At 35.1% G+C, this 21,526-nt stretch overlaps 1 protein-coding gene across 4 annotated transcripts in view; it reads left to right on the top strand.

Annotated features, from left to right (window-relative positions):
* Nucleotides 1–21,526, top strand: part of LOC105248031 (14-3-3 protein zeta) — a 46,937-nt gene that overhangs the window by 14,065 nt on the left and 11,346 nt on the right. For 3 of the 4 annotated variants that reach the window (XM_011252574.3, XM_011252573.3, XM_011252572.3), the window contains exon 2: nt 18,270–18,577. In XM_011252574.3, coding sequence (XP_011250876.1) covers nt 18,278–18,577 — 300 coding nt within the window. In that variant the 5' untranslated portion in view covers nt 18,270–18,277. Of the gene's footprint in view, nt 1–7,507; nt 7,839–18,269; nt 18,578–21,526 lie in introns of those variants that run through there. The other variant, XM_011252575.3, reaches the window with a different exon arrangement.

Below are 21,526 nucleotides of genomic sequence, written 5' to 3'. Positions count from 1 at the left end.
AGAATATTTATAAAGTTGTATCAAAGAAAAATCAAACTTACTTTACGTCAATTCTATGTAGTAAGCAAATCAAATTTTTGTTTTAATTTAATATTCTTGACTAAAATACTGTACTTACTAAAATTTAAAATATATTCAATTAAATTTAATGCTTGTGATAAACGTATGATATATTTGCGGATATACAAACTTATGATATACTTAAAAGAAATAATATTTACATGAATACAGTATACATTTTTCTCTGTGAAGACTGAAAATTGTCTTTGCATCTCTGCAAATCGAGATTCTCTTAAACTGGAATAATGAAATTTCATTGAAAGAATTGGTTAATGACAGTTGCATTCAATGATATTTAAATGCTTCTTATATACATTATGATATTTTTTATATGTGCAGGATAAAATAGCAATATTATATTGTGTTAAAGAAGAAGTATTTGATTTTGAGTTTGAAAAGTCAGTTCTTTAACTCGTCACATTTTAAAAATAAAAAAAAGTATATGATATGTATATAATTCTGGATTTCAATATTACACGTGTTTTATTTCAGAGATACATGTATAGAGTTCTCACTCCAAAAATAGCAATTTAAAATAAATAAAAATCTGCAAATATATACAAATTTTTTAATAAAGTGCTTTTCACTGAAAATCAATAAAATATTTATTAATTTTCGGTGAAATCTGTTATCACTTTTATGAGTGACATTTTCAGTTTAAGAGAGAAAGATCTATGCATTTCTGGCGACGCTATCAAAGATTCAAAGATTCTCTTTGATCTGTGAATTTAAAAGTTTATAAGACTAAATGCGAAAAAAAATTCATTGAAAATTCTTTGAAGCTTTTGCTAATGGATGGATTTTAATGTTCATTTTCGACCAGTTGAACAACGTACATCCTTCGAAAATATTCCGCGATTGATGATAGCCCAGCGGAAATGAGTTCATATGCGTCACACGCAAACCGCGAGCCAATATTGATCTATTTGTTACTAACCTAGTGTGTACACTGTATTCCGAGTGGAACGTTAAAGGCTCTCTCACACCGATCGACCGATTGAGAATTTTCATTAAATATCGGATAAAATACACGAATCGCTTCAAACATTCGTTAAAATACCAATTCACGTAGATGTAAAGCTTTGTGTTCTCAAGAATGTTTTTCAAACGCTTTACGCGCGCAAAAACACTTTGTTTTACATCAATCTTAGCAAGTGCGTCTTTTAATAATTGAAAATAACTTGATAAACGCGAGTAATGGATAAAACTAGCGTAACTATTGCGTAAAATTCCTTTTTTTACTATGAATAAATGTTCAACTATTGGCGTCCAACCTAAAGGAATATTATTGCGCTACAATAGAGAGATTATATGATGATGGATCGAGGTGGAAATCTCGCGCGAACGCTGCGTCAGTCTTGATTTATGCTCAAACTCATCCTTCTTTTTATTTCTTTTACAGGTAAGTCTACCATTACCATCATCACAACCTTCATCGACGTCGTCAAAGGAGACACTGCCGCAGAAATTGGTTCGTAAAACCACCCTTTATCGATTTTCGTTAGCCGACATGCCGCATATCTTCGCAAGTTTCTCTCGGCTACGAACGCGTTACATACAGGTTACATACGCGCGCGGGCGCGCGCGTATACACTTTTTCCAGACAGCTTTTTCAGGTAGGTCACCCTGGCTTTTTTCCCCTCACTGGGTATACTCATCCGGAGATTTATCGTCCGATATTGATACGTCTGCACGCGGAAACGGGCGATATAAACGAGTCTTTGAACGTGAGGATTTGTCTTTGATCTCCAGAGTATCCTACGAATTTATATTGCGTTCAACAACAAAGAAACTCGTGATTTCCGAGATTTCGTGAAATTTCATGTTTGAGATAAGCGCTCAAATCTGCGAGAATTTTATTTATTCATGTCATAAATTCGCGAAGGAAATGGCGTATTAAAGAATTGTAAGTACAAATCCAAGATTTAGCGTAAGATTCGAAAGAGTCAATAATTTCTGTCGTTCAATTCATCAAAATGTGTTTAACTTTCGGTTCACCTGCATGCATCGCACATCGTTATAGACACATTTGACAGGGATTTTCATTTTGAATTGCTCGCTCGTGCATTTTTCCCGTCATATCGACATTGAATCGAGATATATTCGTCAAAATAACAATCGTTCTGGCAAAAATTGCCATTAATTGCTGTGCAAAATTGTGTGCATGGGCGTCGCAGGAATTCGCAGTCGCGTATCCTTTTCCTTTTTGTCGTAAAAAATCGATTGTATCTCGTTCTTTGTAGATTTCTATTTCACTTTTTATTAGGCGTATTTTCGTTTGACCTTTAACTTGAGATTTTTATTTGTTGCATATTAAAGGCGCGCGTGCAGAAAGTTGAGTGCGCATCTGCAGTGTCGTATAATTTTGTAAGAGTCGATTTATCATTGTGCGGAAAATTTTTCAAGCTATGCAATTAATACTAACTTCTTGATAAATGGATAGAATAATTGAGAAAGCAGAGGATTAATTAAAATTAAATGGAAACTAATGGCAATTAAATCAAAACGTATGGAAATCAATTGCAATTAAATCAACGATTACTTATCATGCGTTTATATTATAAGATTTCAAAACCGATTTAGAATTCCACAAACAAATATGCGCGCTGTAATCGACAAATTGCGCAAAATATTTTATACTTAATCTACATTTTTTTGAATCGCAAATTTATTATCGCCCTCTCGATTTATCTTCGTCTTTTTGCCGTTTTAATTACCATTAACGATTAGCGCGAAGAATCGACCGAAAACGAGAGAGCGAGAAAGTTATCGATGCTCTCGTGAAATCGGCATAAATTTCGGCTGCGTTCACAACGGCGAGGTATATCGACGGAAAATGGTGGACACAAGGGCGGGTCGGCTGCAGGGGTTGCGCGCGCCTCCGCAGATCAATATTTCATTTCAACCTCGGCAACCTCCGACCGCCACTCATCCCTTTCCCCCGCGCATCTTGCCGACTCCTCGTTCCCTACCCTTCGTCTTTTGCCGCTTCCCTCGCGACCTCGCGTATCTGCGTCTCGCCATCCTTCACCCCATCGTGTTTTCCCTTGTTTCCCTGCCTTTCCGCCCCTCACCCCGCGTTTCCCTCGCTTTCGCCTCATTCGCTCCCTCCATCGTCCCTCATTAGCCTTTTTTTGCTTCAAGCCCCGATGACTCTGTCATCGCGCGGAGTCAAATTGTTCTCGCATGCGAGACGTCTTGCATTATGATCACTGATGGCTACGATGGGATCCTTTAAAAATAGCCGGTTGACCGCTCGTAGAGCAAAAGTGAAATATCCGCGGGGATCCCAATTGTCTTTTTCGCTCACGGTGAAATTATGTTTCACGTGTAGAGATTCGAAATTAAATATTGAAAAATACTTTACTCGAAGCGCCCCGAACGTGTAGAATTTCCTCGACAAAATAAGCACGTTGACCTTAGCACCCATATTTTATGACAGTATCTAGGACTGATGTATGTCTCGTAGAAATTGACGTGGAATTGTCTTCGAGGAAAAATTTATAGACAGGTGACTCGTGTTCTTTTATCGCCTTTATTGATCAAGATACAGTTATTTGAGAGCATTTCGAGATCGAAAAACGTTCGCGGAATGACAGGTGATTTTTTTCTTTAGAATCGATCCGTCGAATCGGACCCTTAGCTTTGACGTGACGCCGACTTTAATCCAATTGTAATTTTACGATCGATGTTATATACGAGAGCGCCACGGTATTGCGCGTCGCTTTCGCTCCGCATTGTTTCAGTTATTCATTCGATACGGAACTGGTATTCGAAGCTGGCGTGTTCCCCAGAAAGGAAAAGGAGGGTGGCAGGAAGGGAGAGGGGGGGGGGGGTAAAAGTGCTCTCGTTCACATTTCTCGCTCTCCGACATTGCGTGTCGTTCAGATGCACCCCGGTTTTTCAGCAACGAGTCCTCGTGCCGTCGTTTTAGCAATAATAGCGCTTGACATATCGAAATCGGCACAATCAGCGTCGTGTCGATGAATTTCTATAATTAAAAATTACGCTTTGTACGTCCACTTTGCCATTTGCAATAACGAGATATTTTCTACAAATATCAATTGAAGTCGCTACAGCTATCTAATTTGCGTCTCTTCTATAAAGTTATATAAGAAAGTTATACTTCTCGGCTTTTACCTTATTTTTCATTATTGACGGATTATAAAAAACTATTGCTACATTACGTTAAGAAGATTACAAATTGAAAGGAATTAAAAGGATTATTATTAATAAACGTCTTGTTTAAATAAGCAGGATTTACTTGTGCATTTATATGGAAATTTTCGAAACTTGTCGATACGCTTAAACATCGTTGCTTAAATAATTATCGAGCAAAGTTACAAACTGAGGCTATAAAGTTTTAATTAACGATTTGTTCATATGTCAGAGGATGCGCAAATAAATTGTTACACGAAATCAGAGAATGTTGATATAAATTTATGGATGAACGCGATATGTTCGCATGTCAATAAATAAAACCGTTATTTAACTAGACGTTCGCACGCGTGCGATATGCAATATTTCGAGAAGAAATTGATAAATTATATTTTGGAAGCGCGAATATCTTTTCGGTGTAAATATACGGCTTGCGGCCGCATCCAACGCGTTCGTTTCACTAAATATAGAGGCGAGAATTACAAAACAGAATTTCTAGACACAAAGCAACGATAAAAGCAATATATTCTAAAATGTCATTACCTCTAAATAGGAAATTATAAGACGCACTTAACAGCAAACTTTGTGAATTGTAAGTAATAATAACAAAAAATTGTACGCCATAAATAATAATATTAACTATAAAAAGAGAAGAAATGGCAAAATATTCGTGAAATTAGATATAACGGAAAAGTGAAAAATATGATTATACATAATGTAATAAATGAAATTATTAGAAATGTCAGATTCGAAAATATTAAACATATAAATTAAAAACATATAAACTAATAATATATTAAAATAATATATTAAATATAATATACTAAATATAATATAAAAATAATATAATATAAAAATAATATAAAAATAAATATAATATACTAAAAATAATATATTAAACATATAAATTAAACATATAAATTGACGGCAATACGAGTCAAGTGTCGATGTCAAGTGATCGATCACGTTACACAGTTATTTATTGTATAAAAAATAAATATTAAAATAATAGATATAAAATAAATGAAAGTTATGTGAACACGTTGAACATTGAGGATCCCGTGAAACGAGTCGACGGAAGTTGTGAGATACGAAATACATTATATTCGCCAGTTAATTACGACACGAAGGAGAATGTGATTCGCACACGGTCTAATTTTCGAAGATATTCAAGGAGTGAATAATGCAAATCCGCGAGTAGACACGTTCGCGACCTGGAATTATTCGACGTTGGATTCGTTTCGCGGACAGAGGTGAAATTCGAAGATCGGCGAAAAATGTTTGTCGTTTGCGCGGTTTATCGGAGAAAGAATTTGTCACTAATGTATATCCGATGTCCCGAAACGGGCGAGAAACAACGTTACCGCGTACACTTGCGGGCGATTCATTTGCGTCGCATGCCATCCCGTGTTTATTCGGGCGTTGGGCTGAATAAACGCCATACTACGCCCCATTTAAATCTTCGCGAGGGTGAACGCGAAATTCGAGCGCGATTCGCGACTATGTCGGGATCGTTGCTCGCGCGACCGAAATGTATGTGCCTGTTTCTCACGTTCGATTTTTCACGCGGGGAACCATCGTTAGATCGATAAATTCATCCGACCGATGATACGTGGGATAGATTCACATTTTCGTATTCCATGCTTAAGCACACTTGAGTTCGAGTGTATTTCAAGTGTACTAGGTGGATCTTCTCAGCTGATATTAACGATGTTAACATTGTTTTCGTAATCGGAGACAGATCAAAGTTGAAAAGCTGTATATTTAACACTAAGGTACGAGGCCAAATGAATGAGTATCGGGTTTCACTCTGACGTTTTTATAGAATCTTAATTTCATAAATTCAATTTCAATTTCAAATTTATCTCGTATCCTTGGACTTATAGATATTTCGATTTCTTGACTTAATGTGTTCGTGAATCATAATATTTATGGACGTATCTGGACATGGACGTCATGTGAATCATTGTCTGCAGATTAAATACTTTCATTCACACGTGCTTAACAAATATTAATGTACGTCGATTAAATCAAAGACGCACATTTATTTGTTCACATATTCTTTGTCATATCACAAAAACGATATTCTTAATTATCTTGTTTTTTTTTAATATTCTTAATATCCTGCTTTTTTTACCAGTCGGTTGACGTCGACGAAAAATCCTGTCGCGTGGGATTTGAATTATCGTGGAAAAAAAGAGACACGGTTCAACGATCGCGAGAAGAACGAAAGGGCTTTTATGTTAATTTGGTGATCTCTCAGACCCACCCAACTAGCATTTATTTTAGACGCCGACCGAGCGTTCCTTCGCTCCTCAAATAGAAAAATGTCTTCTTCGCCTGTGCTATATCTCGAGCACCCTGCATAACTTACGACCATGCCGTGCCCCGCACTCTTGTATGCGTCATGGATCTGCTCGTGTCATGGATAATTTAGATCGCGAAATCATCTTTCTCATCATACATTTTCAATTGCATATTTTCCAAAAAATTAATAAAAAAGACTGCCATTATATACAATTTAGTCTCGGAAAATTGATAATTTCTTAAGACAATTGTGACGCCGTTGCAATCATTAGCCGCGGTTTTGCGCGGAAAGTCATTGGGAACAAGAAGAACGGCGCCAAGAGAAACGAGCAAAAAAGCGAGTGCTTCTTGCAGGTTAATTTTCGCATGAAATTACGCGGGACTCGAGACGAGTCGAAGTAGTAGGGCAGGAAGGTAGACGGAGAATATAGGCAGCCACGATTGACGGAGACACCCATGACAGACATTACAGACGTTTAACACGCGCGCATGCGAGAGCGAGCGAGCGAGAAAGAGAATGAGAGAGAGAGAGAGAAACGAAGCGCGAGATAGAGAAGATGAATAGTTGCGACGACGAAGGAAGTTTGCGAGAGAGACGGACGAATCAGATAGGCAGTTTCGAGGCGAGCAAGGAGTAAGCGAGACAGCGAGTCGAACGATCGAAAGAGCGAGCGAATAGTGGGAGCGGGACGGGAAACGGAGAGGGGAGAAAAAGGAAGGAAAAAGACGCGAGAGTCGTCACGACGACATCGTCGTCGTCGCGTGGTGCGCCGCGGCACGTCGGTCCCCGGGACACCGCGCCGCTGCCCCACCCAGCCTCGTCGGCCATGCCGGGGCCGCGAGCCGATCAATACTTCGGCTCGGGCACGAGGCGCGGCGGACGTGGCCGAGAGCGACCGAGCGCGGCCGAGGGCGACCGAACACTGCCGAGCGCGACCGAGCGCGGCCGAGCCCCGGCACGAGGCGAACCGAGTTTCCCACCGCGGGCGGCGTTGCCGGCTCAGTCGTTGCGCAGGAGTGGTCGCCGAGGGATGTGTGGTATCGTAATCGCGAGTGTGACCGAGGAATAAAGGGGACCGGCGTCGTAGTTTTCGCTCGCGTTCCATTCCTTCTCTCTTTCTCTCTCTCTTTCTCTCTCTCGCACGTCTGTCTCGCGCTCGCGCGGATATCGCAGTCGCCGTCGTCGTCGCGGCGTTCAAGTTCTTTTCTCGGCCCGATCCTCCGCGCGTTGGCCCGTTTTAGCCGGTACACGGATCCACGCGGATCGTGTGCTTTACTTCACTATTTATTGTACAAAGGACTATAAAGCATAGGTAAGTGCAAGCATTACGGTTCTACGTCGTACTTTTCATGTGCTTTTCTCTTTCCCCTCCATATCTGCCTATGCGTGCGTGTATTACGTGTGTGTGTGTGTATATGTGTGTGTGTGTGTACGTGTCTCCGTCTTGCTCCCTCTCAACCGCACGCTATAACGCGCAGGTCGGTCGGGGCCACTTCCACGCACTTCCTGTGTGACCGACTCGTCACCGACGGTCGCTGCCGTTTCTCGATCGTTCGCTCGTGCCTTATCATCGCTCTCGCGGGAATGCGCGAGCGAGGAGCCGGCCTATCGATCTCTGCGGCATCGTGTACTGCGTCGCAGAGCCGTCTCGTTCCACATCTCCGCATTGACGCGTAGTAGTCGGAGCTCTCGGGGCGCGCGACGTGGGATCGATTCCTCTCGATATCTCGTTCGAGCGTACGGTGTTCGTCGAGGCGGTTTTCCCGATCTCGATCGATCGCCGTCGCGATAATCGGCGACGAGGCGTCGCCGCCGGGGAATTTCGCTCTCGCTCCGTGAAAGTAGCGCCGTGGCGCTATCGCGGCTCCCTCCTTCCGAGATGGCCCCTCGTCCGTTGCTCGACTCGCGTTGGTACGCGGCCATAACCTCAAACTAGCGCGACACGACGCGACGAATAATTATTCCCCGCCCGTTCGCGACCTTCATCGGTGACAGAATCGTCCGTTCGCCTCCCACGAGACATTCTTTTATTTCGCGTAGGTAACTGTGTCTTTCGGCGACACTCGAGAGAATGTCTTCCTATGGGGTACCCTGCTATTGTACACGAGATATTAGATTTCTCGATAATTTGATGATATAACGAGAATTTGAAGAGTCATCATTTTCTCGCGCTGGCCTCTCATTGAGTATTTTGACAAATTGAATAAAATTTAAATTTATTCGGAATTCGAAAAGAATGAAACCTCATTTCGTGTTATTTCTGAGGCAAATCTATTTTAATTTCAATGAATTTTATCATTCTTAATAGTAAATTTTGATTTCAAATTTTATTATTCAATTTTCACATTCAATGATAGCAAATATTACGCGCAATATATTTCGCTCTATCGTTTTAATTTCATACGATCGTCCGTCTCTTTCCCTTTCCGTTGCGTCGATCGATCACTTAACATAATTATAAAGGTGAATAAAATTAGTAGCTGTCACCTTTTTTCTCCTATCGAGAGTAACGCAAAGATCCTACGCGTTGATCGATCGATAGCCTTGAGATCTCGTCAAATGTGAAGTCTGTGGTCGTATTCTCAGGTTGTATTTATAGTAGCAGTTCAATGTTATTTCATGCATCTATTTCACGTGACTATATTTATTGCGACAAGTAACGACGATCGATATCGACGGAGAATTTTTAGAACAAGAATTGAAGAATTTTAATCTTTCAATATCTCTGCAACTTTAACGATATCTCTTCTTCAATCGATATCGATTGTGGGCGCGAGGCGATATGCTCGAACGAGGAAAGAAATTATAGAATATTGATTTCTTCTCCTCTACGTCCTTAATTTTTCAAATCCTGCGCGGAAAGCAATTTCGCGAGTTATTGCATATAATGGAGGAACAAGTATAATAACTACTCGTAGCGTAGCATTTCGCGCGGGTATAGGTAGATATTAATTTTATCAGTCACCGTTTATCTACTACCTATATCATGTGTTTCAGTTGCTGATAACGCCAGTTCTTCGCGTATTTACGCAAACTTGAAGTTTGTAGCAAAGTCATACAATATTCTCCGTTTTCATTTCGTCAAAAATCACGGTTTATCGATGAAATATGACGGTCGATTGATATAATTCGTTTATAATATAGTTTTACATGACAGAGCCGATAAGTTTTTTAATTTATAATCTCCCAGAATTAATCACAATGTTTTTGCGGTATTATAAATATTTTCCATGAATGCCAATTATTAGAATAATACTGTCATTTACTTACTATTTTTTATATGTTTTTAATGCGAACGGATATGCATACACTCTTAACGTAGTCGTATGAATGGCATGTAACTATTTTAAATAATAATACTGTTTTTCCATTTATTTTAATCACTTTTCTGACTAAATTCTGCGTTGCTAATGTAATTTTTCAACAAAACAAAATGCGGAATATCCTAAAATTTTCTTAATTTAATGATTTCGATTAATTACTAGAATTGATATAATTAATATAATTATAGTATTTTTCTTATTTTTTTCTTATACGATATATTAAAAATAATTTGAACAAGATAAAAAATGATAAGGAAAATATTACAAAAGTAGAATGTTAATTAACTCTAATGAGGTATCACTTATATATAAAAATTACTTTTCTCTATAAATATAAACATTTGATCAATATTAAGTATTTTTTAATTTACTTCCAGGAACGATATCGTTAACGTTTATTTGTTTATTTCATCATATTACTATTTTCGTCGAGAAATTAGCTTAGTTAATTAACAACCGCGATCGTTGATATTAATGAATCGTGGCGCTATCGCGTGAGTATGGCAATGACGATTTACTCGGAATCGCAACCTCGTTGCCAGGCTGCGGGCATTCATAAAAGCTTACAAAAGCGTCGATTACCCACGCGTGACGCCAGCCGCATTCTTCTCTCGAGGCAGAATGGGAAAAGTGCATTTACTTTCAGGATCGAGTATCGATCTAACATATTTCGCCGGAAGGATGACGAAATGGAAAAACGTACTGCGTCAAACTGCGACACTAATTCCAAGTACTTCAACGAAACAACTGTCAAAATTTATAATCCTTCGGAATTAATTAACGGGAAATTTTTTGGATATTTAGTTAATGACATTCTTGGACCACTTTTATTTGATAAAGAAATAGCATATAATTATCAGCATACGCAGAAACAAATTCTCGATTAAATTACTGCTAATGATTTAAAAAGAAAAATTAGAGATGGATACAGAATGTTCCTAAATTCGCGATAAATATTTTGATGACAAAATATTCAAAAATTTCATTAAAAATCATGATCTTTAAATTTTTCCCATTTGAAACCTATCACAACCTTGACATTTTCGCGTTAGAATTTTTGTCTTAAAATGGTACAAAGAATTTGTCATTAAAATATTTATCGCGAATTTAGCAACATCCTGTATTATATATGCATGTATGTATAACTTGAAAGATTTATTCTAGCGCGCAATTTTCTCGGAAATAACTCGCCATTATCCGAGACACGCGACGATAATTTCGATAATTTCGATCTCCGGATAATCTTGGTGAGAATTGGAGCAAGTTTGCGCGCGCGCACGTCGCGCGAGATGCGTTTCGTTTTGCGAGAGTTCTACGCGCCAGAAATATTTCGACGGCGAAGCTCGTTCTCGTCGTCATCGTCGTCATCGTCATCGTCGTCGTCCGCTAAACTCACCGAAGCTAGGTGGATCGCGCGCGATTAAATATAGGCTGTGTAATACATCTACTTAGTTGCTCGCTCGCCCAATATTTCTGTCCTTCCTCGCGCGACCTGCTCCGTCTTCCGGTTCCCCGACGATCGATATTTATCACTCGATGTACGTATCGTTCATTAACCGACAGGTATTGCAGTAGGAATGTATGTGAAACAGATTTAGAAATTATAGACCTCGAATACGGTATCGCGAGATCGTTTACCTCTCGAGAGAAACCGCGTGCCTTACATATCCCGTACACATCTTTATATGTAATTTACTCCTCGCGTTCTCACGGCTAATTTGCAGTTCTGTTACCTTGATTGCGCATATACAAAGTTATCTTTCAGTCGTTCGTTTTCTTTCCTAATGAATTGCGATTTTTCATAATTACTTCACTGATGAGAAATTTAGTTGTAAACTGAAAAATTGCTATTTTTACTCATAAAATTCATTTGCAGAATAATGAGAAAAATGAGAAAGGAATTAACATCGCTGAGACTATATAGTTAATATTTATTTTTTCAATTCTTCTGGATAAGAAAAAATTAGCGATTACTTCTTAACAAAAAGAATATTTTTGACATAAAAATATTGTTTGTTTATCGGACAAGCATATATAATACATATAAATTATTTCGTATTTTGAAATTACTTTTGGATTAATTATTTTATCAATCGAAATTTGTTTTTTTCATTACACGCATTGTCTCGAGAAACCCGGTACTCGTGGAATGCCATTTTCCCCTTCTCTAAAGTACATCTCGAGAAAGCGGCGAATGTCATAAACCGGAAGTGTATTATGAAACCGGATCTCGGATTTTTTCGTCGTCCGTGGCACGAAATTCTTTTGCCTCACTTATTTTTATAAAAGAATCTTTCGTTCGCTTAAATATAGAACGTCGACAATGTCGAGTATTAATGTCGAGCATTAAATTTATTGCCCTATCATAAATTTATTATGCGATTTGCGAAAGCGAAATTTATGGATTTATTCGCCAGGCATCGAAATGAAATGATTTTTGGAATTAAAACTCTGTGCGCGGACTTAAATGATGACAATCGATAGAGTAGATTTAGAAATTTTCGAGATACAGAATCAAAATTTTAAAATTTTATAGTATTAGAAATTAATAATTGAAAAATAATCTTTCTGCAATTAACGATACATATAAAAGCAGAGGTATATTAAAGATACAGTTCGAAACGATTTATTACATTGAGAATGTATGACATCTGAAACTCTTATTACAAGTTTTATGACATTAAATAAAATTTGTTAAATGCAATTTGTTTCTTTTAACATTTTTACGACATTAAATAAAATTTGTAAAATGTAATATTTTGATTCTTTGAAGATTTATCAAATAGGAAATATACAGATACGCCAAAAAATTTAGAATTTAAATTTATTTGATTATTCGATTGATGATTTTAAAATATCGACTTAAAAATTTTATATATATATAAATCGTGAACAATAATATATTTATACAATTATTTGATAAATGATACACGTGCAAAAATTATCACGGGAGAATTTCGTTATTTTTTCACTCGAAGTTTCCTATAGTGCGGCATTATTACGAAAAAAATTACGCAAAAAATTGCACGCGTGATAGCGATCGACGTATTATTATCGCGTATTTCTTCCCCTCCGTCCCGTACAACAGGTGACATGGCCGGCATTACTTCCGGCATTCCTCGACTCTCCCATCCTTGACGACAATTATCCGATTCACTGAGGAAGAAATGTTCTTAGTCACATACGATTAGGTGCAATTGCACTTTTGCTCGTTAGTCATCGCGCGAGCAAAATATCGCATTATTTTAACACCAAAACAGCTGATTAATTCAATGTATCGCTCTGTCGTTGTAAATGAATCATTGAGATATGTTCTGCATTCTTGCGGAAATTGAATCATTGAAATGCGCAAAATATCGTACAACTTTTTAATCTTTATTTAAGAAAGTTAAATTATTTCAGTAAATTCTTGTATTGAAAAAGAACATGTGAGAGAGAGAAATAATGTAAGAAATATATATAATTTGAAATATATAAAAAATAATTTTAAATATATATAATTTTGAAATTATACAATGATACAAGTGTGTTTCGTAAACTTGATAATTTAGTGATACATCTTTGAGAGAAGAAAATTAGGAGAGATAAATTAAGGAGAAAAAAAGAAATTAAGGAAAATAAATATAAATGTCAAAAAGAAATGAGAAAAAAAGAAGTGATATCGAGAAAGAACCATTAATGATACAAAGTTTTCAAATCTTTCGATATTTATAAGGATGTTTTCGAATGAGAGAGGGAAGAATTTGTCTATATTATTCCCTCAGAAGGTTAAGTGGCCCTTAGAACTCTGCCTCTCTTTTGTGAGTTTTTCAACGGCATCGACCGGCATTAAAGCAATGAGTCATCGCAGACCATGTGATACCCACTCATTCTGTACTCAATCCGCGCGTATATATATATAGGGTGTTTCTTGTCACTCGTGGCACTTTCTTTTAACGATAGATACTATTATTACAATTCGTAGAATTTAAACTTGCAAAAAATATTTAATAAATTATTCAATCTAAATGTGATTAATCACAAGTAAAAAATATGAAAGTATTGCTCATTTTAAAATTTTAAAATAAAAATATGAATATCAAGATTTTATTTATATTTAAAGTAATAACGTATATTTCAATTATATATATATATATATATATATATATGTGTGTGTGTGTGTGTGTGTATATAAATTATTATATAAATAGTTGTTAAAAACAGGTTTGAAGGAATGCATACTTTGTGCAAGAAATTGGGTGTGCATCATCGAGAAACTTTTTCAGCGCAACGTATAACGTATTTTCTTTACAAGTTATTTTTACAAAAAAATTTTCTTTCGTGCGCTACACTGTCTATTTAATTATCCTTTCTAGCGCATCCCTGCCAAACATCTCCCTTAGGAAATCTTTCGATGCGTTACGAGCGTGTTTCGATCTCATTGTTCGTATAATGTCGCTTTGCCTTCGCTTGAAGATTAATTCTGAAAGAAACTGAAAAGTTTTAACTTTTCGAAAGAAGTCATTTCTGTGTCACGAGGGAAATCATTTCTATTCTTATCTTTATCAAGAATGCATTCGTGCATGTTTAAAGGCGTGGTAAATTTATGTAAGATTCTTTTGTATTTATCTTTATAAATGTCAATGTAAAGCACAAATATTTATCATGCATTTACGAGAATTTATACAGAATTTCGATAGATTTACGTAAATCGTAATGCAAAAAAATTGCGTAACAATTTATATAACAAGATCGTCGTTGTTGCGAAAATGATATCTTTCGATTTTTCTTGCATGATTTATGATTTATGAATAACATGTTATATGCGGTTTACGCTTAATATCCTTCGTGAATGCGTCTAGTCTGACTTTCCAGTCACAAGTGTAATTCGTTCTTTCAATTCTACGGTATGAATCATCGTCGTTTCCTCTCTCGCGTACTACGACGACGATGTAACATTCCGATCGGTACAACGAACGCGTTACGACATTTCGTTGCATTTAGTTAAACGTTGCATTGAGAAAATGTAAAGACTGAAATATTTTAAAACATGAGATCTAGATTTTTATTTTATGGAACTTACTGTTTTTTTTAACTTGAAAAAATTTCTAAAAGATTAGAGAATTTAAAAATTCAAAAATTTAATTAAAAATTAAATACTAATTTTTTTTTGTAAAATTTTATTTTTGTCTCCAAAATTTTGACAATCTTTGAAAGACTTTTTTAGACTAGATAAGTTATATTTGTATATATTTCTATGCTATATTTTTTGCTTCTAGAAATCTTCCTGTCTCATAAATGATGCATCTGTAGAAAGAATACATTTAAAAAATGATATTTTTTATTATTATAGTATAATACTGATCGCATGTGGCAACTCCTGTGGAAATAATTTGCGTTTTTCAATTTCTCGGTAATGATGTGTCCTTAGTATTGTACATCCTATGTGTGACACAATGACAACATAATCATCCGCTCGCTTGTTCGGTTTATCATACATGACCGATTCTCTTATCGGCTCATGGATTCACACGTGCGTGCGATTCACCGACTAGATATTGACCCTCTGACCGAGTCGCCAAGTCGTTAAAGTGATTTATTGCGTCCGAATGGCAGATGCGAGCAAAAAAGGAACAAAGGGAGAAGAAATAATGCGCATCGAACCTGCTACAAATAACCTATTACTCAGGATGATTTAAGATCTTAGATAATCGCATAGAGTAATATGAAATTTGTTTATTTAACAGTTAATAAAACTATTCAATTACGTGAAATTTATTACGCGTTCTTAAATTTTACTAAAAGAACGATAAATAATAAACAGTAACTTAGCTAATATTAAATAACTAAGGTTAACATTCATGATTGTGTAAATTGCGTAATCGTACGTGGTTAACGATACGTCAAACACCCGGTGACCGATTAAAATGATAGGTTAAAGATAAGAGACGGAATGGTATGAGATAAACTGTAAATCTGGATCGACATTTCTGATAAAATTAGAGAAAAGTGATTAATGTGTAAAAAATGTAACTTCTGAAATGCTTCTGAATGAAAATAATATATTATTCCGGAAAATTTTATAATAAAGTAAAAATTACAATCTTAATTTAAAAAAGATGGACAAAGTGCAAATAAAAATCTTATTTATTTTTGCTTTTAAAATAATCGGAATAAAATTTTAATAATTCAGAGAAAATTTGTTGTTGTACATGTAATTATTAATATAATTTTATTAAGCACCATAAAAGCAAATAATCCTGTTTATCCGATTGTCATCGGTAATTTGTGGAACATTATTCTCTGTGGGATTCTCGTTAATCAAATATTAAATGGTATTGATATCTAAAGCTTCACATCACGTAACGTGTTTGGATAATAGTATTCGATCGATAATATTCAAAGGACATCGAGGTCCTGCATTTCATAGTGCATCATTTTCGAGAAACGGACAGCTTTGTACGCTTTCCACGGAAATGCGATAAACGCGAAAGTGTACAATCTAATCCTCTTGTTACTTTGATAGCCTAGCTTTTATCGTGTCACGTACATATCAATCATTGATTTTCCGGCGATTAAATTCTCATCAGACCGAGGGAAGCACTTGGATTAGTAGTTATGCTCGAGATACATGTATGTAATTTCCATCTTTTTTACATTAATTACATTACAATAGATATTTTAGCTATTAACTATAATTACATGATTATAATTACACGCGTTTTTTTATAGCATTAAGAATGCAGAACAATGATAATTATACATAATCATAATTATCTATTTATAAAATTGTATATTAATGCTACACTTGAGAAAAACTAGAAAATTGATTAATTACAATTTTTTTTTGAGAGAAGAGAAATTGTAACTCAGACCTTCTCAATTATTTTTCTATCATGAAAATTCGAAATTGGCCTTTTTTAAATTATCAAAGAAAATTCTGCCTGAACATTATTTTATCGGATAAAATTGACAATAGGCTGTAAATGCGTTACATATCACAAGTATTTATCTTGTATTTGAAACGAGATTGATACAAAATATCTTTAGAAAGTAAATGTCCTTATTAAAAATATAGATTGTTATATATTTAAAGCTATATTTTGTTCGTTCAGACACATACGCACACAATAAAAATGTAGGAGCAACAGTTCAAATCAATACATTAAAATTTTCGTTATTATTTTACATTCTTTCTTCTTATAAATACATCTCATAAATACATCTTATAAATATATCTCTTTATCTTGGTTTGACAAATTTATTAATTGCTAAGAAAAGAGAGCAAAAAATTTACATAATAAACATATGCATAGTAGATTATAATGCTTTTTGTATTTTTCAATTTTTCTGTAGACATATAAATTAAATTACTTTCAGCAAAATAAATATATTATTTATTAATTAATTTGTTGTCAAAAAAGCTATTTTCTTATCTAACTTCCAACGTTTGTTTCATATTTTTTTTGATAATTGAAATCACCTTTTTAAAGTCTACTTTACATAGAACATTAAAAATATGTTAACTATTTTTTACATTAAAAGTTACTCGAAAATATTTAAATTGGAGAATACATACACATAATACTTATATAAAAACCAATATTACAAGATACAAAACACCTGCTCTTTGAAGAAAAACAGGTATCGGGAGATTGGGAAAGCGTATGCTTATTTCTCCATCTGCTCGCCACTTTCTAAAAAAATATTGTAAATAATATATGTAATTTTTTAACCGAAAATTTTTTTAGAAACGTATTTAAGCTAAACTTGTAAGAGAAAAACAGAAAGCTTCTTAAAATTTTCTCTAGTATTTAGAGAACGAGAAAAAAGATACCAGATGCTGGTCGAAACATTTTGGTAAATGAAAGATTATTTTTCTTTACTGCATATGATTCTGAGGAAGGAAAAATTGATCTTTTCCAGAAAGAAGGCATATCTCTATGGTTCATCGAGCTGTATTTCAATGGACGAAATATAGTTGTGTCCGCTTCTAACAAATAAATTGCGTGTGTATGCATGTGTAGGAGCTTCTATTCTTTGCAATCTTTACGAATACAGTGTCCAAAGAACCATATTGCAGCGTGCTAAGCCGATCGGTCTTTGTATTGATACGTATTGTATCCCTCGTGTATCTCGAGGTGCCTTTGATCGACAGTTTCTCTGTGATTTCTAACAATATCGACGCAAAAAAGTCTTTATTATTTGTTGGGAAAAACATGAGAATTTTTGCAGAAATCAAAATTTGCTAATTATAATTCAAAATAAATTCTCATATTTTATGTTTTATAAATATACTTACACGTATTATTAAGCGCGAATGTCAAAGAATAAAATATATGTACGACAGTGTTTTGATTGAAAAACGTGTCTCTAATTATGACCGAGTGATTATTAAAATTCTTAATTATCAGTTTATTGAGACATTTTTCTGATTTTAGCCGACACAATGTCTGTGGATAAGGAGGAATTGGTGCAACGCGCGAAACTCGCTGAGCAGGCGGAAAGGTACGACGATATGGCGTCCGCGATGAAGGCGGTCACCGAGACGGGAGTCGAGTTGTCGAATGAGGAAAGGAACTTGCTCTCGGTGGCATACAAGAATGTCGTAGGAGCGAGACGCAGCTCGTGGCGGGTAATCTCCTCCATCGAGCAGAAGACCGAGGGCTCCGAGCGTAAACAGCAGATGGCCAAGGAATACCGGGAAAAGGTCGAAAAGGAATTGCGCGAGATCTGCTACGACGTATTGGTAAGTGATATCACCTTTTTTTCATCTATTCCGAAATATATTTTGCAGGTATCGATCGCCCCTTTCTGTCGGCAAAGAGAATTTGCTGTGTTCGCCTAAGAGTAAATTGAAAAAGCTTATTTCGAGTAACGCGTTAATTTGAAGGATACCGTGACAGTAATATTTATTTTTCGAATTGACGAGGAATTTGGTTAATTATCATATCGGTTAATTTTAGTGAAAATCTTGTAAAATGTCGGATTAAATATTTGTATTTCTGGCGAATATTTATCTTTTTATAAGATACGGATGCGTAGAGTGCACGTATAAAAAAACCAGCGATGGCTAGAAACAATTTTTATTTTTGTCTTTACTCCGATCGACGTTCTCGTTTTTTATCGTAAACTGCTCGTATACGTAATTCGCGCATGTGTTTGCTCGGCGGTCAGGCTCATTGTGTCGCCTTGCCGCTATTGATCGTAGTCGCTCTGGACGAGAAAAGCTGGCGACATGAACGATAAAAGATGAGGCGGCATTGAAATATAGGAGAAAAAAGCTTCGCGTTAGCTCAGAAAGTAGGAAAAAAGAGGAAAAAAACGTGAGTTGTGTATTTGTCGAGGAATAAACGTGTTTGAACAAATGTCTTGGCGCGACCTAGATGATGGAAGACAGGCTTTTAACGGTCCTCGCCTCATCTTGTAAAGTAATTCCCCGATAATTCAGCAATTTATTTTTGGAGCATGTAAAATAAAAATTTGTTTCATTATTTATATGCTAAAATAAAGTGGCGTTTTCGACAATTTTGTGCTTTTTTTTTTTATAAATGATTCTTTTTTAATGCATACTTCGAGATTGCATCATTGTACATTGAGACATAATACTGATTTCCGTTGTTTTATCAGTATACGAAGTGATAAAGAATTGTCAAGAGTTATTTTTGGGTAATATATTGACACGAGTCGTCGCACACGCAATCAAGCCGTAATAAGATTAATTGAGTGGGCTCTGTGGGTCTTGATGAAGAGCTCCGGCGGAACTGTTTGGGTTAAACCTTTTCCTTTGAGCTGCTGCATAGCTTGACATGATTTGATAAAACGATCCGTTAATATAATTCGTCACATATGCAATATTTGTCAATTTCCTAGGTTTTTTTATTTATTTTATACAAATTTTTTATATAATTTATATAATTATATTTTATATAGTATTATTTTATCATTTCATATAATATTACTTTATTGTATAAAACAAATATTATTTTATTGTATAAAATAATATTATTTTAAATAATATTATTTTATTGTATAAAATAATGGAAAAAAATTTGGATTAAAATATAAAAAAATGTCCAAAAAGATTAAAAAATATTTAATAATTTTCGACATTAACGTTTTTTTGAGCAAATTTATATCTGTAATTTAGTTTATTTATATTTTGTCTCTCGTTTCCTCTCTCTGTTTTATTTATTTGACATTCTTACCGCTATATATCTTAATTATGTATTTGCGTATGCATATTAATTTCGCGCTATCTGCATGATTTCAATATCCTACGAGATCTTTACAATGTAAATGATCCATCAATATATCAATGATAAATTCGCGATAAACGTGGGCTGGTGAACTCGGCATTATTTGTTCGTCATCCGGGATGTGAATTTACATCCGAAAGAATGGGATTTCTGCTGGTACGTTGAAATTAATTTTCCGTCTCGCGCACACGTGATGTTTCTCACACTCGGATTTGCGATATCGTGTTTCAAATAGTTGGCACTATCATGAATTTTCACACCGGACGCAGCGCGGACTTTATGTTGTAGCAATATATATATCTGTTTTATCGCACATTCTTGCGTTATGGCAATAAATCAATTCCCAAAGTCTACAAAATCGCGGAAATTACAACATAATGGTGCCATATCTTTGACATTTACTTGCCAGAAATTTGAATCATAAGAAGTGTAACATATTCAATATAGCTTTAGATTTCGTATTTTTAATTTAAATTAAAAATAAATTGTGTTATTTAAAGACCATCTAGTTTATTTTATTAATTAGATTTTATTAAATAAATTTTCATTAATTTAATTTTATTAATATTATATCAAAATCTATATAATTAGAAATTTGACGACTTAATATTTAGCAAGATGTTGAGTTTAAATGGACATATTTACTATAATGGCGGATTTAAATAAAATTAAAGATACGATTAATATTTCTATTGTGAATAAAAATATTACAAGACATTGCTTAAGTTAATGATTTTTTTATCATGTTGGAAATTTTAAATAATTAGTCATATATATTAAATTATTGATCAAAGTGTCACGTACTATTTTATCAAATTGTTATTTTTGTAGTTAATTATTATTTTCATTTAAAACAAATATATTAGGTTAATATTTTCTACACATATATCGCCAAAATATTTAATATTTATCGTCATTATAGTATTATTAAAAATACTTTTTTATATCGTAATGTTGTCACGTAGACAATTCAAAATTATACTTTCCAAAAATTTTGCGTGATATATTAATCACACAACTACTTGATCAATTTTTTATTTTTATTTTTAGTAATTTCGAATTCAATTATATCTCAAAATTTTTAATTTTTAATACTGATCAAATTGGAAACGAGAGAAAGAGGGGCGTTTTCCTCAAATTTCCGCATTAATGAATCCGATACTGTCTTTTTTTCGCCTCGTAATTTCTGAATAGCCCCGGTGCATTCCGTTTCTTTTTCCGCGACATTGCAACCGTCACGATGTTTCCTGTTCTCTTCCATACATAGTTACGAACTCCGAAAAGGTGTCCGAAGAGAGTTATATGCCGTGAGTAATCGACGTCCAAGAGGTAGGGGCAGAGTTGCGACAGACGGTAAATAATCAATTTCATATAATCGTAGAATGATGATTTCATTCTCACAGTGAGTTAATCACTATTCTGAAACGTTTTTCCATGCG

Source organism: Camponotus floridanus, unplaced genomic scaffold (assembly GCF_003227725.1).
Source record: "Camponotus floridanus strain SB8 unplaced genomic scaffold, Cflo_v7.5 scaffold39, whole genome shotgun sequence".
In the NCBI taxonomy this organism is placed as follows: Eukaryota; Metazoa; Arthropoda; class Insecta; order Hymenoptera; family Formicidae; genus Camponotus; species Camponotus floridanus.
Note: the sequence above shows the minus strand (reverse complement) of the source record. Positions and strands in the feature narration are given on the sequence as shown.